Below are 25,619 nucleotides of genomic sequence, written 5' to 3'. Positions count from 1 at the left end.
GGAGAAAAAAGGTGGAAGCTGGTGGATATGGAGATTCGGTACTCAGACCAAATACGGACGCCCAAACGAAAATCCCCTGATGGAGATACCGACAGCCTTGGGATAGCGGCAATTACCATCGGCGCCGCTTTGTTCGTAATTTGCGATTGGATAAAGGGAGGCAACTTGGAGCGTGATGGATTTGGTGACCTGTCGTTCGGAAGACATGGTATGCATGTCGGGCTACGGTGGGACGGTGGATATCACGAAGGAACCAACAAACCAGAAGGCAACGTTTTCAGCATGGGCTGATTATCTCCGAGGTAGCAGAGCACTCTGTGGAGTCGGAGTGTGGCCGAAAACCCTGCACTCTGTCGGTGCCATCGCGCACAAGTTGGGACGAAGGTTTTGCCATCTGTTCGTCCTTTGGCTTTAAGCTTATGGAGTGCATGTGGCGGCGGCACGGACTGGATGGACCATGAAATCGGGTAATGGCGGTTAGCTAGAGAACTATTTCGCAGATCGTCGTCTTCTAGCCACAATCGTAGCCGTAGCACACCTCGCTCGTCCTCGACTTGCCGTCTTCCCGCTGCCAATTGCCGTCCAATGTCCGCCTCCCGAGTTGTGGCAACGGCTGAGGCGCATGTTCCCTGCATTCCGATGGATGGATAGCTCCACGCTTGGCCGAAGAAGGTCACATTGTATATCCCGGCATCGTGGGCCCTGGATCTGGGCTATCGGTTTTTTTCTCTCCTATCGGACGCATGAAACCATTCGATTCGCGACCCTTTCATATTTTTGCTATTTGCCCCTTGCCAACGGAGCTTTCCACTAGGAACGCCACCCTTCTAGAGCCCTTCTCGCCTACTGCGGTTACCATGTCCGTCCGCGCCGCGGATCCGAAGCCCTGCAGATAATCCCCGGAGGCGCTAGACGACGGTTTTTAATATACTCCCAACGTTTGACAGGCATCCGTCTATATAGTTAGCGAGGTTGTCTGGCGGCTGCCCTCTTTGGCAGTGGCGGACCGTCATATCCGCTCCCACTTCCCACTCGATCTCTCGCTCTCGGTTCTCAGGACGGGATCAAACTCTCTTCGAAGGTTGACGTACTCTGGGCTCGCCTCTCTCTGATTAACTGGCTCACGCACGCGTCGTCTACCCTGCATCCCGCCCGTCTTCCCTAACCTACCCAGAACAAACTTTCGGCGATGCATTTCATCAATATCGTGGCCGCGACCGTCGGTCTGCTGAGCGCGCCGGCCGTCGCCTCGCCCGTTGAGACTCGCGATGTTCTTGCCGATCTCCAGGACCGCGCCATGGACGCTCTTAAGGGAGCCGAGTCAGGCGACATCTCCAAGCGCAGTGGCTGCAACCTGTTCAACGCTCGTTACCGTCGGGACTGGTTCGTCACCCCCCACCTAGCCGTGCCGATCGCTCGATTTTTGTGAAGTAAGACGGTGGTAGCTAATACGCATTGAAGGGCGTCCTTCTCTTCCAAGGAGAGGAAGGAGTACATCAGTGCCGTCCAGTGCATGTTGACCTTGCCCTCCAAGTCGGACCCCGAGTTCGCTCCCGGCGCGCGTAACCGATACGACGATTTCGTCGCTGTGCACATCAACCAGACCACCAAGATCCACGGAACTGTGAGTGATTCGCGCCGACCCGGAAATCATGTGGCTCTTCTGACATCACATCCCAGGGCAACTTTTTGACGTGGCACCGTTATTTCGTCTGGGCCTACGAGGAGGCTCTGCGGAATGAGTGCGGCTACAAGGGCTCCCAGCCGGTGAGTGGATTCCATTACTAGCCACGGGAGATTTTCGGATGGGCCTAACTGTTAAACCACAGTACTGGAACTGGTTGAAGAACCAGGACGATCTCACAAAGTCCCCTGTCTTCGATGGCAGCGAGACGAGTCTGAGCGGCGACGGCGCTTACGTCAAGCACAATGGCAGTGTCAGCGGTGCTGGTGCCATCATTCTCCCCTCCGGGAACGGCGGAGGCTGCGTCACTAGCGGCCCCTTCGTTAAGTACGCTCAGACCTTCGGTTACTTGTTTTTTATTTATTTCTTAAACGTGGACTAATATCTGGATAGCATGACGGTCAACCTTGGACCCGTCAACCCCGGCATGGACGGCATGGTGGCCAACCCCAATGGCAAGCTTGGCTACAACCCTCGCTGCCTTAGCCGTGACCTGAACGCCTATACTGCCACCAAGTGGTTCACTAACGAGAACATGGTCAACATCACCGTCGGCAAGGCGTCGCAGAACGTCGAGCTCTTCCAGAACGAGTTGCAAGGACGCTTCGCCGACGGCTTCCTCGGTATGCACGCCGCTGGCCACTTCTCTGTCAACGGCGAGGCTAGCGATCTGTACTCATCCCCCGTGGACCCTACCTTCTTCCTTCACCATGCCATGGTTGATCGCGTGTACTGGCTGTGGCAAGCTCTCCACCTGTGGAACGCTTTCGACATTGCCGGTACCATCACCATCAACAACAGGCCCGCCAGCAGAGACGCCCTCAAGACTGACATCCTCGACCTCGGCGTTAACGCCGAGAACCGCACCATCGATGAGGTTCTGAACACCATCGGCGGCTCCCCCCTGTGCTACGTGTACATCTGAGAACCGCGTGATTCGGCGGAAAGAAAAATGTCATTTGATGGAATAGAGAGCCACCCGCCCAGGGGGCGGTGTCTAATACAAGCAGGATCAAAGCATATCGCCCATAATAGCTAGAGTCAATATTGAGCTTCCGAGCGTCGCCGGCCGGGGCAATTGTACATACTAGGCTTTGTGTATATACAGCGTCAAATGCATCGACGCAATAGTGAAACCACTAAGAGTGGCGTTTTGAACCATCTAATCAACTCTTTCACATCTTACGAAACCGAGTGCAGTGTTGGGCTAGCACCGTAATCCCTTGCATGACGAGGGCTTCCGTATACAGGCCGTTCTATTGAGTCATCCCGCCATGAGAAAGTGCTAGAGCGGATTTCTCGTTATGAAAAGTCGGTTTCTATTGCTTGCTGTAGAGGTTGAGATGGACTGGGTGGAGGAATCTAGAGGCCAAGCGAGATGTAGCTGGTGATATTTCTACTCTCGTCTGCAACAGAAAGGTGGAGACAACTCAGCCCTCCGGATCCACGCACAACTCCCGCTCTACGACCTTGACCGCTCTCAACTCATTCCACTGTTATCACAACAATACCTATGCCTGCCCGGCTAGCTCAATCGGTAGAGCGTGAGACTCTTAATCTCAAGGTTGTGGGTTCGACCCGTAAGTATAATATTCGTATGCCGAATGGTGAGAAACATGGTATCTAACAGTAATTAGCCACGTCGGGCTCAATTCCCGTCAGCGATTGACTCAAATCTTTTTTTTCGTTATATATGTATTTTTGACTTTTCTGTCGGTTTGCCCAACATAGGGAAAGTTATATCGCATAGTTTTTACCCGTTCCTTGTTCATATATCACGTTATGGTATACTATTTTTGATTCTTATATAATACATGAGAGCTTAATCGTTTGTTACATTGAAGGCCCATGTGTAGATTAGCTACAACGGCCCTTATTCGTAGCGGCGAAGTGCAGGGTCTTTAAGCAGGCGACCCATGGCCTCCCTCTCCATACACACGCTGATATCAAAGTCGCCGGTATCCGCAACGTCCATGATCTGAACCAAGCCGTCCATCTTTGGCATCACGCCCTGGACATACCGCGCCAGCTCTTGGGTTCCGCAAAAGTCAAGCTCGTAGGCCTCGGCCCTCACCCACGACGTCACAAGCGTATGGCGTGTTCCCAAGAATCCTTGCCACAGCCGCTGCGGGCTGACTTCGTGCGCGGCATCGTGGATGTAAGATGCCACAGCGTCGGGCGTGAAGCGGGACATCGTCTGCCTGATTGCACCTGCGACCGGTCCCAGTTCTGATGATGCCGCCTCATCCGCCGGTTTCTCGACGTATGCTATGAGCAGCGGAGAGCCAACGAAAGCGTCGGGGAGAGGCGGGTTCACACGAGCCCGAAGCCCGAGAGTGATGTCCAGATACGCACTGTCCCGGAGTCCTTGGTGGCCGCGTGCGCGGTTCATGAGCGTCCAGATGTGCGCCAGTGCTGCGTCAAGTCTGGAGATGCGGTACGACTTGAGAGCTTCTGGCAGACTGTTTTGGGCGGCTTCCTTCATCCGTGCTAGCTCGTCTATCGAGAAGCGAATTTGGAAGTGATCAACCGCTGCTCCCTTGTTCCACGTTGGCCAGGGCGGAAACGTAGACGGGCTTAGCTCTATGGTTTCCAACTCTTCAGGCGGCGGCATGGTCGCTTTCGTAGCAGACTTGAAGGCGGGTAGGTACCCTGGCGCATCTTCTGCCCACCAGCTGAAGCGGTGCATGGGGAGTGCGCGAGCTGTTTGAACCTTCCCGAGGTCGAGGGAGCTTCCGGGGCTTAGCCCGGCGATGGATTCCAGCCGGGCCGGATCGAACACAGGTTTGACAAGCTCGCTGTCATCGGCCACGGGACCCTTGCCGAAAAGACGCCTTGATCGCGTCGCCCAAGAACGCATGAAGTTCATTAAACAGACGGCGTCGGCGAGGGGGTGCGAGATTTTAGCGCTGACACCGAAGCCTCCGCATTTGAAAGTCGTTAGTTGGACTGCCATTCCAGGCAGCCCCTCGATAGCATTCAGAGACATTAACGCAATTTTCGCATTCGGTAGAAAGTCGCTTTGTTGGAAATTGGAAGCATTCCACTCTTTCAGTTTAGTTGCTCTATCATTGCGGCTAGGAACGACTTCTTCGAGGTTTAAGTCGTAACTGACAATAGAGAGCTCAACACCGGGATCTTCCGGCGTGCCGTGTACCACTATAGGTCGACCGAGATGGCGTGGAACAGCGTCGTCTTTGACCATATCCTCAGTCGCCCATTGTATTTGACCGGCGAAGTGCGGGTAGTCATCCAACGTCTGGCTGAGTGCATGGCTGAGTGTTTCGAATAGTTCCGAATGCGAAAGTTGCCCTTTCGCAGGCTTGTCGTAAAGCCATATTGCCGCCGTGGGTGTGAAACGGCAGACTGTCGCATCGACTATAGAGAGCTTCGAGATGATGGGCTTGGATGAAGCTGTTTCTGGGAATATCCTGCGGGTTACCCGTATTTCATTACGTTTTGGTGCATCTTTAACTTGATTTGCCGCCATCAGATCGGTTTTGCCTGGCGCGGCCGTGGTAGGTAGAAGTGTTCAGGCTGTGCAAAATCAATAAAGAAATCTGGCCACTGTGGCAGGTTTTGGCACAACGAAGGTGTTTGAGAGTCTTTTCTTCATCCAACAACCTGCAAAACGGGTTCGACCTAGCTTTAATACGGCTACAAGCCCGCACAGACTAAACCGGGGCCAGACAACTTTTGGCCCAAAAAAGGACCTCGACCGTTATGAATCATTCTGCATCACCCCCCGATCGGACAAGTTACACCCTTACTGATTGGATGCTGAGCCTAAATAGCGCACGGGAGGGCCCGAATCCTTGTAAAGCTTACTGCTAATTACATGCTCAACGATGGGTCTGAGCGTTTCGACGTCCAACAACAAGTAGCTTGTGATAAAGAAAACGGGCCTCTAGAGTGCTCAAGTCTATAAAAAAGCGTCAAGGGAAGGGTGGTGATGGGTATGCGGCAATGCGAATTTAGTTCTTACGCACGTACTCGATACAGAGGAGCGACACTTGAATGGCGTGCTGTTCCCGAACGCCCCCATACCTGCTGCCAGCTATCACATGTGGCACGTGGCACACGCCTAGTTGCACGAGAGAGCAGAGCAAGTCAAGCCACAGGGCTGCTGTATGCGAGCAGGCCATGTGGCTGTATCTGATGAAAATGAATGCGACATAGCACAGCAACAGTATGCTGTGCGCCCTGAAGATTTTTCACTCTCCCATTTTATACAGAGCGATCCTGCGATCGATCAGCAGACAAGTTCTGTTGTTACATCAGTAGCTCAATAACTCGTAGACATATTTAAAAACACTGCAGGGGCGATAAGCTTCTTGCCATAGATATCAATGCTATTGAATTTCGAGCTTTGTTTACAAGTCATCGCTCAGGATGAATGGATTAGGGGTGCACTATAACCTTTTCAATGTCACATACGTGCGAGACACAGATTTAACGCCAATTGCCCGTTACAACTTCGGGCGGGCATCGCAGCTATTCCATTGATATTGTCACAGGATTAGATACCGCAGCAGCTAAACTAGAACAGTCACAAGGAAACCTTATGGGATTATATGTAATGCAGCAATCTTACTGAAAAAAAAACCTTCCAAGTGATTTGTGTAGTCAATAGTAGACTACAAATCAAACCTCAGGTTGAATATTATTCTAGCCGCCGAGGCCATGTGGCCAAGTATAGAAGGGGGCGCCTAGGTATCCTAATTAGCATTGCATGTCTAGATATATGGTTGTTGTAGGTTTGGTATTCTCTCACTGTTCTAATCGTCTGTCGCTGATTGAGATCATCAAATCAAAAGGACTGCCAAAAGGTGGTCAGCTTTCCAGAAACTAGTGCAGCCGCATAGGAGATTCACACATGAACAGCTCTTGACTAACGCGGTTGCGTTAGAGGAAGCCATTCGAATTCATGGCGTGTACATAAAAATAGACAAATGGTGACGGACGCCATGTTATCCTATTGGCCTGGCGCTTAAACATATACGATTGGAGCTGCATTTTCCTTAACAATGGGTGCTGAGTGAGACCCAGAGCCACAGCTATCTCTATTGGTGGGATGCCAAGCATCCAGTTCTTATGTGCGAGTAACATGCAGACAGCCTAGAAAATCGGTGACAATGACAACCTTACGACTAACTAGATTTGGATGAGAAGTCATTTATTACTTGACCGCCTGCCAGAACTATCCCAATCCGGGCCCCAATGCTACCCCCACTGCATAATCGGGAAAGCAGCCACACATTACGGTTGACTAGATTCGGAACCAAGATGCAGTCTGTGTGAAAAGAGTGTCCAACCAACGAGATATTCTAGCCGTGGCGTTCAGCTGTTGACTGGTGTCACAACAAGTATTGGCCTGCAGCAGTTCGTCCCGTCTAGGAAAAACGATTGTGTATCTATTTCTGGCTGAACCGACCGTCTTCAGCCCAGCTCCCCGCATGGTGACCGACTCTGGCGATGTCGGGAAGGCTTTTCTGTGCATTACTAGCCTGTACAGCGTGGACATGCGGGGCGCTTTCATGGTTGCTGCGTTGGGCTCTTCCCACATGATCAGTTTATCTGAAGACGAAGAACCGGTATGATGGAAGAACTTCCCCACTGCAACAACTGTGACTCCACGCATGGTCCCCTGGCAGCCACATGCATCCGTGACCCCTCTCCATGCCGCGATTACTCTTTTCGTAGAGTCTTATATTGAATGCCACTCATAGGGCTGATGATGTGCGTGACAGACGATGGGTGATCGGGGGCAGTGCCAGTGGCATGGCGCTGCACGAATGACTGGGCACTCGGTAGTGGTTGTCTTTGTGAGGTTATTCATATCTCCAAGAGGCATCATCGTGCCTTTTAAACTATATATATTAACCACATGTATCCAAAAGTGATGAAAATTCTCATGCAAGGCAACAAAGTAACACATCTTCATCATTTCCTAGCTCTCACTTAACTCCCATATTACATTTCCCTTTTTCTGTTTGCATTTTCTACATATGTCAGCATCCTCCTACTGTTTTGTCAATACTTTCCTTCTCACCAATCATTTTCCAAATCTAGTTTGTCAATTTTTAATTCGCTTTCAACAAAGAAAATGGGTTTGAGAACCTCCGTCCAAGGCCGCTCTGTTTCTCCACCTGCTCTCTCCCGCTCGGATATTTCTGGCCAAACAACTTTCCCATTTCCTGGAATAGACATAGACCATATCCAATTCCCTCGCTCATGGGAAGCAGCGTGGGACGGAGCGGGGAAATCCAATTTTGAACGGGCGCAAGCCTTTCTGTTCTTCTATCGTGGCGACGATGCCTCCATCAACACCGAGCTGCGCGCCATTGCCTCAAATCCTAAACACCAAGACGTTTCTTCTCTAGCCGCCGCAGTCCAAAAGCACGTTTTTGACAATCATCACACCAGCTTCGAAGCAAACCCATTGCTTCAGTGGATGCGCTTCCTGCTCATCAAGAGCCAGGTCCCTACTTCGAGCAAAACCAAGGATAGCAGGGACTTCTTCTTCGACCCCTCTATCGCTCGCAACCTGTCTCCAAAGCCGGAGGATCCCGTCACATACCAATACCCTGCTGCTCCTCTCAAGGTTATGATCGTTGGCGGAGGCCCCACAGGTCTCGCATCCGCGATTGCATTGGCCGAGAAAGCTGGGACGAAAGTCGAGGTTCACGTCTATGAGGGCCGCTGGGCCCAGGAAACTAGCAGTTCCTTCGTGAACTACCCGCCAGGGGCTCGCCGTCGCGACCAGGTCGTGACACTACAGGACTCTGTTACCGAGTTGATGAGCGAAGAAACACGGCAAGCCGTCTTCGGTGGTTGCCCTGAGCGTGTTTGGCCGGGTTCCAGTAACCTTCAGATCCGCAAACTCGAAGACGGCTTGTTGAGACGTGCTCAGGATAGTCAGTTCCGGGATTTAATCTTCTTACATGCGAGTCAAGTTCAGCGGGAGAACCTGGCTCAATACGGTGATTTTCATTTGATCCTCGGCGCCGATGGTGCAGGCTCCTGGCTACGCAGCGCGTACTTCCCGGGGCAAGAAGAGGAGGTGGGCAAGAGCTACGCCCTTGGTGTCGCTTTTGACAGACCCCGTGGACTCCCGTTTTCGCAGCCCATCAACATTTTTCTGACAATGGGTCAGACTCGCTATCTCCTCAACGCGAGCGACTTCGATGGAACCGGGTATCTTAACATGCAGCTGACTGAGGCCGAATGGCACCAGATGGCCTCAGTAGACGGTCACCCTTGCACATTTGGCCGACCAAGCTGCCTCAAGGTCAACGACCGAGTCCCAGAGGGATTCCACGAGAACCAGATTTTCGCGCCTTCCCAAGACCCTAGCAGCCCGCTTTGGAAGGCCATTCTCGACGGACTTGAACTCTTTGGCTTCAAGGAGTGCGAGGTGACCAACATCGTCCGCATTCCTATCGTCGTGCGCAGAATCAACAAGGCAGTGGAGCAACTTACTCAGTGCGACTCTGCTGCTCTCCGGCGTCCTCATAGTCTCGTCGCACTGGCAGGCGACGCTGCAATGACCGTTCACTTCTGGCCTGGCCGAGGCGCCAACTCGGGTATGAAAGCTGGCATTGCCTGGGCTGATGAAGTCACACAGGCACTCATGCGTGGTCAATTCATTGGTTTGCAGAGTGAATCTCTTGGGATGTACCAAGACTTCCTGCAAAAGCTGCAGGAGCGTGAACATGTTGGCCGCAGCCTGCCCATTGTGAAGCAGACTGGCGATCCTAACATGATGGCTTGGCTTATGCGCAACGCGCGTCTGATCCCGCAGCACGTCGCGATGGAATGGCTCGTCGGGCAAATGCGCCGCGACGGAGTCCGGATCCAGAAGCGTGCCGACTGGGCCTTTGAGCAGGTCACCAATCTTGAGCCACAGATTCGCGCGATCTTGGAGAAGATGGGCCCAGTCACTTTGCAGGAAATGGCTGCTACATTTCCCTGGCCGACACGGGAGATGGCCGGAGCTGAAGTGCTGCCGAACAGGTCTGCTGTTGATGCCTGCCTCAGAGAGGATGGTAGTAAGCAAAGGGAGTTGCTCAAGCTTGAGAAGCAGACCAAATCAAAGCGGCAAGACAGAAAGAAAAAGACTGCAGAAACCACTTTGTCCAACGGAGAGGTTTCACCTGCTTTCTTGGCTGGCTTGGCTACCACCGCTAAACCGTCGACTGAGCGATCTTGGCGACGGTTCAGTTTTGGCAGGACCCCGCAGGTCGTTGAATCTCGATAATTGGAACATGAAGGCATAAGTAAATAAAATTTTTAATGGTATACTGGGTGGGACCGGCGTTGGAATGTTTACTCGCATTTAGGGATGGTTTTGTGCGAATTTTGGCGTATTAAGACGGTATTCAGGGTGTGCAGATGGAAGCAAGTCTGATAACAGAACTATGATGCTCGAGTACAACCACTGTGTCCGACTATTCACTTGAAAGCTGCCCCCAAGCAGGCTAAATGATGCTACCACTCAGTGCCGGTGGCTCACAAGACGACGGGTGATCTGAGCCCCCTCGAAAGACTAAGTTGTTTTTACAGGAACGTGCCACGAACAGTGTTTGTTTATGGAATTGGTCACTACGGCGAGATTTAAACTGGTGGAAGCCTTTTCATTAATACTAAGTCAAGTTTAAAATAACTTGAGAACCATCTTACTTTCGGTAATTCTCCCAAGCCGAAATGATAAGTGACCCAAGGTCTCAACCTAGTATTTTCTTGTCTATGTTGTGCAGCTCAAGGGGAAACTTAAGTCGACAACTGGCACCATTGCAGCTTTCCCGAGGGCATTGGTGGCCATACAGACAGCTCGGATCACTGCAACCCAGACCCGAATGGCACGGGGAATATCGAGCAACAGCACAAAGGGCTCGTAATTCACTCGGACTCAGCGTACTCCCGTGCTCATGCGTACAATCCCTTGAATAATCCAAAAAAGAGCATTTCCCAAGAAGATGGAAACTGTTGCACATCTTACGGTTTTTCAAGTTGATAAAATCTTGATGCGAGTAACTCAGCGGTGTATCCACACGCTGGCCCGCTTTATTTCGAAAAACACCCATCGTGATCGGTATTGTGCTGACAGCCGAGTTATTCTGCTTTACAAAAGGCAATGATCCTTGAAGTTGCGGCGCTCTTTGAGTTACTGATGCGTAATCCATGGATGGAGTTGAAGGAGGGATGAATCGAAATGACACCTTGCGTTTGATGTTGAGTAATTTCTGATTTCTGAGTATGGTGTTGAACGAGACGGTTCGGAATTTGTCCCTAATATCAGCTAGCTCTTTGGCAAAGGGAGGTCCCTCTATCAATGCAATCCTATCACGGATCTTCTCGTTCTCAAGATAAGACTCCAACAGACGTGCATAACTGCTGTCAGGGGAAGCGCCGAACAATATCTGCCGACAATGAACGTCGGCCAAACCGAGCTTGAAGTTTGCTTATGGTTGTTAGTATGTGAAACGGCTGTAGCTGATGCTTGGATGAGCACACCTTTCATCTTCTCGTCTGTGCACTCCTTACCATTTCCCGCATCGGTAAAGTCACACATGGCATCTCTCATGTTGAACCCTCGCACGAACTCCTCCAACACGCGAGGGTCAGACAGAAGTCCCATCTCGGTGTAGGTCTTGGCCAGACCCTTTAGGTTTGCGTAAATACGAATGATAATCTGCTGATGATGGGGTACAGCAGGATCCCAGGACTTGAGCTCCTCTTGAACAATTGCTTTGAGAAGGCTTGCCGATTTCTTGCCCCCCTCAAGACCCTGCTGTACAAGGTGATCCAAGAACTATGAAGTATTAACCGGATTTTGGAATAGTTTTATTTGTGCACTTACCGGCATACAATCACCGTCAATAAGAACCAAAGCAAAGCAATGTTTATCCTACTCATGTAAGCCTGTTCAAAGCTGGTGGTCGACAGGATTCGCATACCCGCTCAATCTGAAGCTTGTCGATTTGTTCCTTGTATTTTCCTGTATTTTCCCACATGGACTTGATTATCAGCCTCTTCTCCTCAAGCTTTTGCTCAACTTCGACGAGTCTGTGAGACAGGTCGCTGATGTGTTTGAACAAATCCTAAATAAAATGCAGTGTAAGATACCGTTATAGGTTCTTCAATAAATCAACCTACGGTGATGAGTGAGCTCTTTCGGTTTTCCTGTGCTTGACAGATTTCCCATTCCTCCTCCATCTTCTGTAGCTTGGTTGCTTCCGTCATTTTGCGAACGAGCAGCACGCTATCCGCTAACGAATTCGAATGTGTTGAGAGGAGAGAGGCAATTCGTGTGTGGAAGAAGAACAAATGGCGATTTGAGACAGTAAGCCCATATTTTGGGAGGGTAGCACACCCCAGGATATTTGCATGGATTGTAGGCAGCCTCGAATGACCTGAGGCGCATCGTTCGAGTCACACCACATGCATTTCAGCGAATAAGCGAGGGCGAAGTCACCACCCATTCATCATTTTGACGCCAGGACTGCTCCAACAGCACTGCCCCATCTGTAGAAACTTGGGGCTGGCCGCATCTTGACCAGCCGGCTACGGCAAGTGATTGGTTAAATACTGATTGCTAATTCTGCCTTGTGTTGGTGCGGCCTTGCACTTCCAGCAGATGAAGCGGGCGCCAACCATAATTCCTGCCAGAGAGTTGGAACACGCTCAGATATCGGATATGCAGCCTGTCCAACAACGCAGAGAAAATGGCTTTCGCCATAACCGGGTGCAATACTAGGGCGAGGCGCACTTATTGGAGGCAACCGATACCAGGCCACTTGGCGTGGGACTGACTTATTCCTTTTTTGTGTTTATTAAATCGGTAGGATCATGAGCTTGAGATTGCGTTGCGGTGTATATTCTCAATTTCGTGAGCTGCAGCACTTTTCACCTCAAGTATGTTGCATCTTAATTCTTGGCCACCTTCGCTATTCATGGCCCTGGCGCAATCTTGACAGTTTTGAGAGAGGTTCAAATGAAAACGCATTTTTCATAAGACCCAAGGGAATTATCTGCTCTTAAGTAAATTAGTGATGTAGTATTTCGCGGTGGTCTATTTCGGCCGTTAAGAAATCAGCATTGCCTTTGAAGCCGCGAACCACTCAATGGGAAGTACAGTTGGAGGGTAAAATGAGACCGTATATGAATTTGTACTCATCTTCTATGCACCTGTCCCAGACCATAGATGCGTATAAGCTTTGCCCAGTGAATGGAGCCAATTGTCCTTTGGGCTATGAGAAACAAGGCAGGACATATAAATGCAGGCAATGCACACTTGAGCTATTAGATCGTCGCACAGGGATTTTCCAAGCATTAATGCGTCCTATATAAAAGGGTTATATCGGAGGTACACAGGAAACATGTTATAACTAATTTATGCAAAGAAATGACAGCCCTCGCTTTGTAGCATACGATAAGAATACGATTAACCATTCGAAAATCAGGAAGCTTCATAAGAGCTGTCATTCTTAGAAGGCATGAGCTTACATGGCTGTTTATCTTTTAATTGATTGATTTACCAAAGTTGGATCAAGGATCCTTTAGAAATTCATGTTTTTGAAACTACTCTGTCTCCTGCAATGGTTTCTGGCCCGAATAGGAATGGTAGTAGACGTATGAGTGGTTTGAGTTGTCCAACAAATCCCGACGCACTTGGACCAAGAAAACCTCAACTTCCTCAGCTGTCCAACCCAAACCTCTCGTAAGAGGACCAATGGTAACTGCGTGCAACCCATCGTACAGAACTGCACGGCAATAATCGCCGATAGACTTCATATCAGGGTTTTTCGGCCATGTGCCTACAGGCACTTTCTTCGCAGCATGGATCAGGTCCCCGAAGCCCGCCGCCTCGATGCGTTGGCCGTGTGACGCTCCTGCTCTTACATCCACACCAAACTTGGCAAGTCCTTCTTTGATGAGATCAGTCATCTTGATTGGTGAATAATCAGACTTCATTGTGCCGTCATCGCAATCAAACACCCATAGCATTTCTTGGATCTCAACCCAACCACCTGGCTTAAGAGCCCTACTTTAATCAGTATGTGCTGCTGCCATGTTGTCAGAGAGGCTCACTTGTATGCTTGCTTAAGTAGTTTGGGCCAGTCTTTAATCGATGGTGCCATATGGCGTAGGTGAACATAGTCGAGCGAATTTTCCGGATAGAGCCACTCCGCTTCGACATCATCAACTAAGAAACGAACGTTTGGCGGAACGAAGGGGGGCTGGATAGGACTAAGGTCTATGCCGGTAATTTCGGCTTCCGGATATTCATCGCCCACTAATAGTAGTTCACTATGATTAGTATTTGTTAGATTTACCGGTGAAGCCATACGCACTGTCTATAGCCCATATGCCAGTGCCGGTCCCGATGTCCAGGATCTTTTGCGGATCGCGAAGTGGTGCGTTGTGCAAACCCCCATCGCACAAGCCAACTACCATGCAGTGTTTCATATCCTCACGTTCCTGTTCAGGCTCATCGTTGGGAAACACATATCGGCCCTCCTTGAACTTGTGATAGCGACGCCTGTTCTCGAAATTGTAGTCTCGAATGCTGCTGGAAATGGAGGTAGAAGCGTTCGAGCTGGATTCGCTGCCTGTCTCGTACCCGTCGTCCGAAGCTACTCCATCGTCGGCCTCGATAGCTGTGGTAGGTTGTTGGGGGACAGCTGGCAAGTCTGCGGCTTCTCTGTCTGAATTTTGTCCTTGAGGAATTGTCGACGTAGCGCGCTCTGCTGCCGTGGTCACAGCCGAAGTGGCCTGATTCACCGGTGACGTCGTCGCACCCTCCAGAGGTTCATTAGCTATCAACGACTCCTCAGGAGTCGTCGATGTACCCCGCTGTCCCGGCATCCTGCAATTGATTTGAAGAAGAAAGAAATCTCAACGAGTGACCGGTGGGGATGAGGATAGCTAGAGATTCCTCGCAGGCCGTTGGAACGCACGAAAAGGACAAAGGGACAAACGAGAATCGAAGATGAAACCGCTGCTGGTGTTGGCCGCGGCCCAGCACAAAAGACCCCATTTATTGACCCATTCCTTCGGTGGCGGAACCACAGATGTAGAGGGGAACCAGAGAATGTGACCAATGCTGTGCTTCCGACCAAGCCGGGATATACGACCTCACCACAGAGCAGATGTAATGATTGGTCCATATGAGTGGAAAACGGGTGTTTTATACCCGAGGGGGCAACCGTCCGGGACTTCTTTCCGGGATTCCGGGATAAGTGTGCATCTGGAAATAACCCCCGCCAATCAGTGAGACTTAGTGAGCTTCCATAATCGTAGTGTTATCACCGAAGAGACCATGTACTGCTATGCCGTTACGGGCAACTATTGTCATCCCCCACGTGCCGCGGTATCACGCTAATTACACACTGCAGCCAAATAGCCTCCAAGAAAGAAAACAAAAAATCAGTACCGAACTTTTGTATCGTCCAAGTAGGTTATGGAAAAAAACGTTCATCAGACCAGACCTTAAGCTACTCAGCTGGTATTGTGCGGGATAGATCAACACCCATTCAAAGGCTAACTTATAATGAAAATCATTCTGTAAATAGTAAGGGAGCACAATTATTATGACTACTTAGTAAAGCTTCTAGATAGCAAGAGAAGAGTTAGTCCTAGCAGACTTTTTATCACCCTGATTCAAACGGTTTCCAAGACACATTGCATTGCATCCCCTTTCTTTTAATTCCCACTTTAGTCATTTTCAAAGAGAAAATCATAATCTTAAAGCTATATCACGCTTGTTTTAAAATTGTGGAAAGAAACCTTTGAAGCGCTAGTGGCTCATTAAACAGTAATAGAACAGGTCTGGTTATCGCTCCGCAGTGCAATTTATCTAGCTCATATACCACTTAGACTGTTGAGTATTGATGTCAGTGACGTACCGAGCATCAACTCTAGTTCAATTTACAACAGGACCAAATCTCCTGTCTGTAGAGCCTCTCTGTGGGCATCATGTTGTCAGGATGTTCCCGGCATTCCGGCGACTAATATTATACCCCGTGCATTGGTAGTATCATACTAGTGTCGTCCCCAAACACCCTGAAAAAGCTCTGATTGAATATACGAAGATGGCCAAATGTTATGTTTGAGTCCGAAAACTTATTATTCTCGACGATGACGAAACAAGTTCATCAGGGTTGGGCAGTGGTTTCAAGTAGGATATCCCAATAGGGCCTTCGTATCTAAGGGTGATAGTGCCTACAATCGTTAGTTGTTACGATATTTCTCGATGTTGATGGCCTCCTATGCCAAATGTGATGTACTCGTCATCTCCCACTTATCCTAGGTGCATGATTGAATAAAGACGTTTTGAAGATCACCCCCCAGGGTTTGAGAAAAAGTCGTAAATAAGGAACCAGATACTTTCTACAAGTCTGAAGAAGTCCTTGATCAGTTGGAACAAAGCTCCAGGCTCTTGAGTCCTTCTGGTGGCGGGTAATGCTGGGGAAAGATAGGCAGTAAAGAGAGGCCAATTTTCGCTGCCCCAGAACGATGGCGTGCAGATCATGTAGACGTCTGTGGATTTAATGGCAATTTCGGTATTTGAACTTAATAGTACTGGTATTGTATGGTCCTCGAGAGAGTTTTGACAATGACACGATTTGAACAGGTAAATTAATCGCATTTCAAACGACGATCATTATGGACGAGTTCACCCGTACCTGGTAGCTTGTACTCTTTCTGTTTTCTTTAATTACTGAATAGATTAATAGCATCCAGTACCCAGATCAAGGATGCAACAGCCGGGAAATGAAATGCAGCTGAGTGCGTTCCGGAGTAACAATAAATATCGGGCCGTCATTCCTGAATTCCATCCCCAGTCGAACGTGTCCTTGCTGAGCCATTTGGTCGATTATTTAGAGGACCAGCTCAAGGTAATGCCATTTTGGAAGATGACAAAACTTCTTGGTGTGCTTTCCCGGCCGGTTTCGATTATCGACGTCTTGAGAAAAGTACAGCGGTGCCGAGGTATAAGACTCCCCGAACGCTAGTAATGGTAGCGCTCTCCTCCACAGCAATAGCTCGAAATTATGTACATTAGCATACTGAAGTAGTTGGTAATGGTGCTATTCTTACGTCCCCGGTTCGCGGCTGGCCAGCCACTGACTCAATCTGGTTGCTCCGAAACTCGGAGCTAGTATCGTATCTGGCTCCAGAGGGCGCACACATGACGCAAGCGACGTCCCAGTACAATAGGCACAATCGCACCAAATCAAGGGTTTCAAAGCCATTCAATCCATGCAGACACGCCGGATTACCATCTGAGGCGTCATGGTCTCGATAAGCCGGCAATAGATGGATCCGAGTCCGGAGTTCAACGGCCTTTGGTGGCCTCAGTCCGGGCCGACCTCGGGTCACGCGATTTCGGCCTTCTCTCCGTCCGCCGCTGAACCGGCGCCGACGCGAGTGGAGCCAACAGGTTTTAGCTACCCCCACGCTCAACTTCCGGTCCTGGGTAACAATCGAATTTTTCGTATGCTGTTCCAGGCCTGTCCTGCATGCATTTGTGTTGTTAGATAAGAAAATTGCAGCCTCTGTGGAGCATCAGAGGCCGCCCTTGTCCAATATCGTGCCTGATTTCAACCCAAGTGGAGGTGGCAGAGCGCGAAAGGCTGCAGATTTTCCCCGCTGCGGAGACGCTCCGCTAGCACGGAGTTCCAATGAAACATTTTGCTGGTTTTGAGCTTCCCTAAACCATGGATGATGTCTTTGAAGGCGTTGCAGAGGTGATGATCCAGTGACCGACTTCGGAAACATAAACCCGAGCGGGTGTATAGCCGTGGAGTTTTCCCTTTCTCACGAGCTTATATTTGGAGCATGCCCCCATGCATGGGGCATTTCAGGCCTAGTCTTTCTTGGTTTAGTGGACACAAATTTTCATTCGCACAGGCTTATCGGTTTTCTATTGTCAACTGTTCGCTCCTACCATTTAGTTGCACCAAAGTTCTCAATACTACTCATGCACCCGTATGGTTTTTGTTCCATGTTAGGAGAAACGCTATTTCGAATACCTTCGTCATGTCTGAAAACACTTTGTCAGAAGTACCCACGAGGAGAGACGAGTTGCCTGCCGACTTGCTGGCCTTAAGAACGTCAAACGCGGAGAAGGGTGTAAATATCCTCGCGCAAACTCCCAGCCGGCCATACTCTTACCGTGAAGATGAGGCTGCCTACGATCGCTTTACGCCTGCCAGAAAGAGGCTTATCACAGCCATTGTGTCTTTTGCTGGCCTCGGCATCAACTTGGCATCATTGTTGGTCTTGTCAGCTCTGCCTGAAGTAGCAACAGCGTTTAACACTACTGGAACAATCATCAACTTCACCAACGCTCTTTTCTTATTGATGATGGGCATCGGTGTTCTCTTCTGGGGTCCATTAAGTCAGGTTTATGGCAGAAAATGGGTAAGCACAATCACCTTTGTATTTCCCGCCGTCATGTATTATAGTCACAATCAGTTTTATTCAACCCACTCGGTTCTTGCTTTTGCTCAGTTGAACTAAATGTCTCAGATATTCGTCATATCAAGCGTGTTGTTCTGCGTGTTCTCCCTTGCGACAGCAGTATCTCCCAACCTACCAGCATTTTTCATCTTCCGGTCCATCAGCGCATTCGCCGGGACATGCTTCCTCGTCGTTGGGTCAGCCTGCCTCAGCGATGTGTACCGTCCGACTGAGCGCGGTACCGCTCTGGGCTGGTTTCTAGGCGGAACTCTCATCGGCCCTGCCCTGGGTCCCTTCATAGGTGGCGTTATAGTCACGTTCTCGACATGGCAATCACTATTCTGGTTCCAAGGAGCTCTCGGGGGCGTCTCCATGGTTCTTTCTGCTGCCTTCCTACCAGAGACGAGCCATGGAAAATGGTCCGAGGAGTTGGAAGGTCTGTCAGTCAGGGAGAAATGCGGACAAATATGGGAATGGACCAATCCGTTCAGGGTTATTGCTCTGTTCAAATACCCCAAGATCCTTATTGTGGTGAGTCTCTCTCCATGTTTCACCAAAAAAGCCCTCCAGGATATCCGCATTATAGGACCAGAACTAGTCTGTGTGTGCAGCAGTCCTACTAGGTGTTTAGCCATTGCGGTAAGGTCCTAAGTTGCTGTGCATCCCCAGCTAACTATGTGTCCAGGGCATTGCCGCATCTTCAGTCCTCTGGAACATGCAAGTTTTATTGACGCCAGTTCGATACGTCATCAACCCTAGGTTTAATCTCACGACCCCGTTACAATCCGGATTTTTCTTCCTGGCACCAGGTGCAGGATATCTTGTTGGAACTTTCTTCGGCGGCCGCTACGCCGATAGAACTGTCAAGAAATGGATTCTTAAACGTGGCAAGCGTGTGCCTGAAGATCGGTTGCGTAGTGCCTTTATTGCACTCGGTGTTGTCATCCCCGGCAGCACCATCATCTATGGATGGGCTATTGACCAGGCCAAAGGCGGGATCCCCCTCCCTGTCATCTGCATGTTTGTCCAAGGTGTTGCTCAGATGATTTGTTTCCCCTGCCTCAACAGCTACTGTCTAGACGTCTTCCGAGACAGGGCAGCCGAAGTAATGGGTGAGTGTCTTAATTTTGTTTTGTGTTGAATGCTCGAACCTCACCGAAAGGACAAAGCAAGCTTACGTGACGTTTTCTAGCCGGAAACTACTTCATCAGATACACTTTCGCAGCCATCGGTACGGCAGTGGTTCTTCCGGGGATTCAAGGCATAGGCGTGGGCTGGTTCTCGACAGTGAGTGCTCTTTTCGTCGCGGTTTCGAGTGCTGCTGTCTGCTGTATTGTGATTTTCGGCACAGAACGAAAGAAAACGGAGCAAAAGTCAGAAGGCGTTTGAGCCCTCAGGAGTAGGTTGTGCTTGGGCTACCAGTCAAAAAGCTAAGTTTCCGGGTTCGTTCGTTATCAGTTCGTTTATTGGTAGTAATTTCCATATCACATAGCCAATTGAATATCATCATTGTTAACCCTTTTCTCGTGATATCTGTTGATGGTAGATGCCACGGATCGTGGGCGTTCACCTCATTTCGTGGAGGCTTGCAGCAAATGCGTGGGTTGCAAATCCGATTCTGCCAGTCTTGAGAAAGAAAAAAGGAATAAACCCCCCCCCACAGCAAGAAATCCCAGAGAAAGCAGACATCAAAGTCGTTTGCTGGGATATTTATCAATATTCAAAAGATATTCATGGGGCTTACATCGTGGGATCGCTCCATGAAGAAAATTAGATTGCGCTTTGTCTAATGTCTTAATTATGGAGAGGCGATGTCAAGGCAAGGGCGCAGAGAAATGTGGGTTGTTGTTGGAACGGACCAATTGGCATGATTTGCCAGGGATGGCATTGACAACAAGGCGCATCAACAAAGGCGAGACCTGCCGTTCAGAGCTAGAGGTGACTAACACAGGCTTGTTGAGATTTTAGAGTTGCAGTAACGTGTCTTCCAGAACCGTCCATTTTGGACTAGACAATTACCGCTAGATCCTACAATCATGGCGCCAATTTTGCGATGCATGAAATATGTACAAAAGGGCTTGAGAACCAAACCGTTGGTCTTCTCTGGACCACACCCGAATCATTCGTTCAGAGCTATTGTTGCGTTCGTGCGCCAATCGGACTTCTTCCCCGCGACTCATATTCCCATTCCTTCTAGATTGTTTTCATCCTCGATCGGTACAGCTATGGCGAAAACATTGGAAAGCCAGGAGAGCAACCCTCCAACGACGCTGATCAGACCAGCCACACTTGCAGACACCAAATCAATTGTGGACCTTGGCGTCCACGTGTTCTCCGTCACATTCGGCCACTCAGTAGAGCCGCACGAGCTTCAAGCATTCCTGGATGAGGCATACAGTGTTGAAGCCGTCACCAAAGATCTTAACGACCCTAACAAAGATACCATCCTCGCTACTGACCCTGCTGGTGACATCCTTGGATTCGCCATGCTCACCCGGGGTTCAGTTGAGCCATGCGTCGCCGACTTTGAAGGCACCGTCGAATTGCAGCGGATATACACGTACCCAAAGGCGCACGGTACAGGCGCTGGCAAGCTACTAGCGGACAAGTTAGAGGATATGGCAAGGGAGCAAGGATTCAAGCACATCTGGCTCGGGGTTTGGGAAGAAAATTTCCGGGCGAAGAAAGCGTATGGGAAGTGGGGATACAAGCCGGTTGGTAACCATGACTTTGTGGTTGGTACAGTGGCTCAGAGGGACGATATTATGTTGAAGAAACTTTGAGCGCAGGTTTGGGATAGAAGTCTTGGAGCAGTAGGAGTTCATGGGAACGCATTGAATACGGCCAACGACGTTAAACGTCAGGTCCACAAATATATGCACATTCTTTTTTGGTTACAACCAACACGCAAAAACGTAGGGAATCATGGATCATTGGATTTTATCGCGTTCAAAACTGGGGAAATGACAACGGCCATGCTGAGGACCTATATGTCGTCATTTCACTATCATGGCCTACCTCTGGTTGATATCCTTCGTGCACCGTGGTGGCTGTCCAGAGAATATGGCCTTTATCTCGCCCTCCAGTCATACTCTAGGCTCCAAGCGTACGCAACACGATAGACATCCTCCTCATGCCACCATTTTCCTACCACTTGCATGCTCACAGGTAGCTTTGTGCCCGAGCCCTTCAGAGGTCCTTCTTCTATTGGGAGCATTCCAATTGGCATCGCCAGGACCGGATGTCCTGACTGATTGAATGGCGCGGTATTGGCTGTGAGTCCGACTTGCTTGCCAATTTTCTCGAGGGGACTTGCGTCGTAAGGAGTGTGTGAGTTGGCAATGTAAGGTAAGTTGGGTAAGACCAGAACGTCAAACTCCTTCAAGGCTGCATCATAGTCGTCCCGGAGCTTCCTACTGAGATTTGTCGCCTTGCCAAGTAACCCAGGAAATGTGGCTTGCGCGTACACGCCATTGAGGTAGATGTTCTTGGAAGAGACATATGCGTTGTCCCATTGCTCCTGGGTGAGATCCTGAAACTTTTCGGTTAGGTCTGTCATAACGTGGCCGCGTCTGCCAAATGCCAGATTCCTTTTTGCAAGATAACCTCCAGACTTGCTGATAGCAGTCCAAACAGCCGCCCCCTTGGAGTGGAATGGAATTGAAACCTCAGCCACGGTCGCTCCAAGATCGCGGAAGCCCTGGATTGCGGCCTCGACACACGCTTTTACTCGAGGCTCGACGGATGGTTGATTCATGCCTTCGACCAATATTCCAATTTTCACCCCTGACAGATCTGTGGGACTCGTCAAGCTAGACAGTTCGTCGTAATACTTTGGGATTTTGTCCGGCGTTGGAGCGGCAAAAGACCTGTCGTCAATATTGTCGTTTCCGGCAATGGTCTGGAGCATCAAGGCGTTATCTAGAACCGTCCGTGTCATGGGCCCAATGTGATCATTCGTCGGCTCATTTGATCCACATGCGGTATAAGGGACCAGTCCGAATGTCGGCTTCAGACCATAAATACCACACCATCCAGCCGGAACACGGATGGAACCTCCTTGGTCAGCACCAAGAGCCATGTCAACATCTCCATTGGCAACCAGCGCCCCGGAACCACTCGAGCTACCGCCACTGCTGTAGCCTTTCGCGTACGGGTTGTGCACGTGGCCAGTTGCGGAAGAACTGCTCGTTGCTGAGTGGCACATGTTTTCGCACACAGACTTTCCCATGATAACCGCCCCTGACTCAAGAAGCCTGGTGACACATGTCGCGTCCGTGTTCTGCGATAGTATGTAAGCATTCTGTTTAGACGAATAATCTAGCAGATGTGACTAACTGGTACGTAGTCTTTGACAAAGTTAGTGCCAAGGAGCATAGGAACACCTTTTATTCCTATGTTGTCCTTTACTGCGATGGTTCTTCCGGCAAGGAGACCACCCTTTTTGGCTTTGTCTTCCACACGACATCGCCAGGCCCAAGCTCCTAGGGGATTTCCAGAGGCATCAGGATATCTGACCTCTTCTCTTGGAAACCTATCTTCGTCTACGGGCGGAACGTAATCTGGAATGGCGATGTCAGATTGAAACTTTGAATACGGACGACTAACATACCAGGAAGTGACATCAAGCCTGCAACCGATTCATGAAATACGGCCAACAATCTCTGATATTCATCTTTCTCGTCGTCTTTGATGATGACACCGAGTGTCCGAAGGCTGTCATCGAGGACTTCTGCGGTTACAGGGTTTGCCTTCTCAACCTCAAGAGAGAAGACTGACATGATGACGATCTAATAGTGTACGACACTTGGAAGGCCACAATTGTTAGCAACAAAAACAGTTAATGATATGACACGAATTTTGCTTGCGATTTCGTCTAATTATGATTGCTGAATCTTTCGAAGCTGTGTTTCCAATACTGAACACTTAGATACGTAGGCCGACCGAGATCCAGCAATTCACATATCCTTATCATTACCCCATCTTAGCGGCATCGGATCTCCGATGCCACTCCGAATACATCGGAGAGAACGAACCGACGATAGAATGCAGTTTGGTCAACCCCACTTTGGCTTATCTCGTGAGGGATCTCCCGGCCATCATACATACCCTGCAGGAAAGTCATCGTGTCACGATAACGATCAGTTGTCCACGGGGAAGCCAGCGTGAGCTCCGAATTCGTTATCGTATGTTCAGGTGAAACCGGAAGAATCCTGCAACTTCCGCTGATATATAATGATTGATTTAGCAACCTTTCGCATCTCCTGTGATGACAGCATGGTATTTGTGGTGTAAGCAGCTACTTTCAATCTTTGCCCGTCAAGTGTTCATTGTTATCGGCTTGTAAAATTCAAGATGGTTCACATTGAAGAAAGCCTCCAAGTTCCTCGTGACTTTGAAGGTGAGTACGTCCTCATCTGGGTTTTGGGCCACAAGCACTAAGGGTTTTTTTCCCAGGATTTGGAGAAGAAGGTTTTGATCCAAAATGGCCGAACGGTGCTCGAATTGCGGTTTCATTCGTTCTGAATTATGAGTGAGTCGCCAGTGCTTACGGAAAGTATTCTTGAGACTGATAATGTATTAGAGAGGGAGGAGAGCGTAGTATCCTAGACGGTGATCCTTTTTCGGAGCCATACCTCTGGGAGAAGGGCGCATCTGGGGGTTACAAAGAAGGTGCCAGATACTTGAACGCTGAACAAGACTTCGAGTACGGAAGTCGCTCAGCTTCTTGGCGCCTCATCCGTCTCTTCAAAGAGTTTGGGTGGAGCTTCACTACATACGCTGTTGCATATGCCCTTAAGCGTAACCCAACCTTTGCTAAGGCTCTAGTCCGAGATGGGCACGAGATCGCTTGCCATGGGCTCAGATGGCTGGACATCTGGAATTACTCACTCGAGGAGGACAAGGAGTATATCAAGCAAAACATCTTGATGCTGAAAGAAGTGTCAGGCGAGATGCCAGTTGGCGCCTACTTTGGTCGCGGAACCCCCAACACACCCTCATTGTTCCCGGAAGTATGGAAGAGCTTAGGAGGCGAGTTCCTCTGGTCTTCAGAATGCTACAACGATGATGTGCCGTACTGGCTCGACTTGCCTTGGGAGAAAGACCTGCCAGAGGAACAGCGGGAGGGCATGCTTCTCATTCCGTACAACTACGACTGCAATGACGGCAAATTTCACATGTCGCCCGGCTTTGGTAGTTCCGTGGCTGAGACCTATGAGCAGTACTTGAAAAACACATTCGACTGCCTTTACAGGGAAGGGGGCAAGCTTATGAACATTCCCCTTCACACGCGCATCATAGGCAAGCCGGGTAGATCGGAGGCGCTGAGGAAATTCATGAAGTACATTGCGGAGAAGGAGGGTGTCTGGGTAACGACGAGACGAGACATTGCGAAGCATATGAGGTCTAAATTCCCTTACAAACCGAACAGGGAATGGATGGCTGGCGCAGAAGAGCAAAAATAGTATATAATCAATACATATATGTGTGCATCAAACAGCGACTGGTGTGTGCTATCTGCAGTTTGTTGGGTGTACGATTATTGGCAGAATTTGAGTCGCATTACAGTCTTGTAAGGGAACAAGTGTTCGCGTCTGATTTGCTCGATGATGACCACCCGGCCTATTGCGTAGATGTTGAGAGCCAAATACCAATCGAGGCTCTGCTCTGTTGGGAATGTCGTTTGCCGAAAACGGCGACGGAAATCCTCATTGAATTGAAATGCCCAGTGCCATCGGAGCATCCGATCGGACTTCGTTCGGCAATGGTCGGACAGGTTCCGAGGAAGCACTAGCTTTGCACGGAATGGGTCCGACAGCCACCGACTCTTGTAGGCGACATCGGCACCGTTAATTGGATTTGGCAACTATGTAAATCGGGGGTCCGCACGTCATGCTCGATTGGTTTTTGAGCCGACCTCAGAGCACGTATCGTTATCAGATAGTGGAGATGTCGCCCGGACCTCAGCGGTTCGTCTCGTCTCCCCTGGCTGTTTCCACCACCCCCCCTATGAATCCTAGGAAGAGGGGAAGGACTGCATGTACAAGATGTAAGAGCCGCAAGCAGAAGGTATCCGATCAAGCCCGCCATTGTAACCTGAACCGTCTTCTGATACCATCTTAAAGTGTGACGATCAATCGCCTGTTTGCTCCAACTGCCGACGCGCAGGAGTTCAATGTGATAAAGTAGATGTCACTGATGAAGCTCCGTCAACTGCGTGAGTAGGATTTCTCTAACTAAAACCAAAATGACTATGAGCTGAAGATCTGATGCAGATATACCCGGGCTTTAGAGGAGCGGGTGGCTTTCTTGGAGACCAAACTGGCTCAGATCCCTACACCCGAAGCGACTTCAACCCCAAGGGAAACTGCGAGTGATTTCTCAACTCCCTCGGGCAGAGACAAGAATGCTCTAAGCGACGCAGTTGCGCACGTCTCGCTAGGAAACTTCGAGGCACCCGCTT

General features: G+C 49.8%; 8 protein-coding genes across 8 annotated transcripts; 4 read left to right on the top strand and 4 right to left on the bottom strand.

Annotated features, from left to right (window-relative positions):
- Window positions 1-1,189: 1,189 nt before the first annotated feature.
- Window positions 1,190-2,609, top strand: EsH8_VIII_000166 (tyrosinase family protein; the record flags this gene model as incomplete). The annotated part of the gene is made up of 5 exons (XM_083269208.1): window positions 1,190-1,383; window positions 1,462-1,624; window positions 1,681-1,767; window positions 1,830-2,011; window positions 2,078-2,609. 5 exons carry the CDS (start codon window positions 1,190-1,192, stop codon window positions 2,607-2,609), a joined length of 1,158 nt encoding a protein of 385 aa, XP_083128976.1.
- A 948-nt stretch (window positions 2,610-3,557) lies between these two features.
- Window positions 3,558-4,957, bottom strand: EsH8_VIII_000165 (uncharacterized protein; the record flags this gene model as incomplete). Its single annotated transcript, XM_083269207.1, has 2 exons — window positions 3,558-4,794; window positions 4,845-4,957. The coding sequence occupies 2 exons, from the start codon at window positions 4,955-4,957 to the stop codon at window positions 3,558-3,560; spliced, it is 1,350 nt and encodes a 449-aa protein (XP_083128975.1).
- A 3,181-nt stretch (window positions 4,958-8,138) lies between these two features.
- On the top strand, window positions 8,139-9,944 carry EsH8_VIII_000164 (FAD-dependent oxidoreductase; the record flags this gene model as incomplete). Its single annotated transcript, XM_083269206.1, has 1 exon — window positions 8,139-9,944. One exon carries the CDS (start codon window positions 8,139-8,141, stop codon window positions 9,942-9,944), a length of 1,806 nt encoding a protein of 601 aa, XP_083128974.1.
- Window positions 9,945-10,410: 466 nt separating this feature from the next.
- EsH8_VIII_000163 (uncharacterized protein) lies at window positions 10,411-11,929 on the bottom strand (the record flags this gene model as incomplete). Its single annotated transcript, XM_083269205.1, has 5 exons — window positions 10,411-11,147; window positions 11,201-11,498; window positions 11,547-11,594; window positions 11,644-11,787; window positions 11,843-11,929. The coding sequence occupies 5 exons, from the start codon at window positions 11,927-11,929 to the stop codon at window positions 10,411-10,413; spliced, it is 1,314 nt and encodes a 437-aa protein (XP_083128973.1).
- A 1,338-nt stretch (window positions 11,930-13,267) lies between these two features.
- On the bottom strand, window positions 13,268-14,554 carry EsH8_VIII_000162 (class I SAM-dependent methyltransferase; the record flags this gene model as incomplete). The annotated part of the gene is made up of 3 exons (XM_083269204.1): window positions 13,268-13,730; window positions 13,778-13,982; window positions 14,041-14,554. 3 exons carry the CDS (start codon window positions 14,552-14,554, stop codon window positions 13,268-13,270), a joined length of 1,182 nt encoding a protein of 393 aa, XP_083128972.1.
- Window positions 14,555-17,731: 3,177 nt separating this feature from the next.
- On the top strand, window positions 17,732-20,937 carry EsH8_VIII_000161 (uncharacterized protein; the record flags this gene model as incomplete). The annotated part of the gene is made up of 5 exons (XM_083269203.1): window positions 17,732-18,115; window positions 18,224-18,685; window positions 18,840-19,266; window positions 19,347-19,441; window positions 20,404-20,937. The coding sequence occupies 5 exons, from the start codon at window positions 17,732-17,734 to the stop codon at window positions 20,935-20,937; spliced, it is 1,902 nt and encodes a 633-aa protein (XP_083128971.1).
- Window positions 20,938-21,224: 287 nt separating this feature from the next.
- EsH8_VIII_000160 (uncharacterized protein) lies at window positions 21,225-22,935 on the bottom strand (the record flags this gene model as incomplete). Its single annotated transcript, XM_083269202.1, has 3 exons — window positions 21,225-22,436; window positions 22,493-22,716; window positions 22,767-22,935. 3 exons carry the CDS (start codon window positions 22,933-22,935, stop codon window positions 21,225-21,227), a joined length of 1,605 nt encoding a protein of 534 aa, XP_083128970.1.
- A 574-nt stretch (window positions 22,936-23,509) lies between these two features.
- On the top strand, window positions 23,510-24,621 carry EsH8_VIII_000159 (uncharacterized protein; the record flags this gene model as incomplete). Its single annotated transcript, XM_083269201.1, has 2 exons — window positions 23,510-23,555; window positions 23,765-24,621. 2 exons carry the CDS (start codon window positions 23,510-23,512, stop codon window positions 24,619-24,621), a joined length of 903 nt encoding a protein of 300 aa, XP_083128969.1.
- Window positions 24,622-25,619: the final 998 nt, after the last annotated feature.

The sequence above is a fragment of the Colletotrichum jinshuiense genome, chromosome 8 (assembly GCF_051148585.1).
Source record: "Colletotrichum jinshuiense chromosome 8, complete sequence".
Classification (NCBI taxonomy): domain Eukaryota; kingdom Fungi; phylum Ascomycota; class Sordariomycetes; order Glomerellales; family Glomerellaceae; genus Colletotrichum; species Colletotrichum jinshuiense.
Note: the sequence above shows the minus strand (reverse complement) of the source record. Positions and strands in the feature narration are given on the sequence as shown.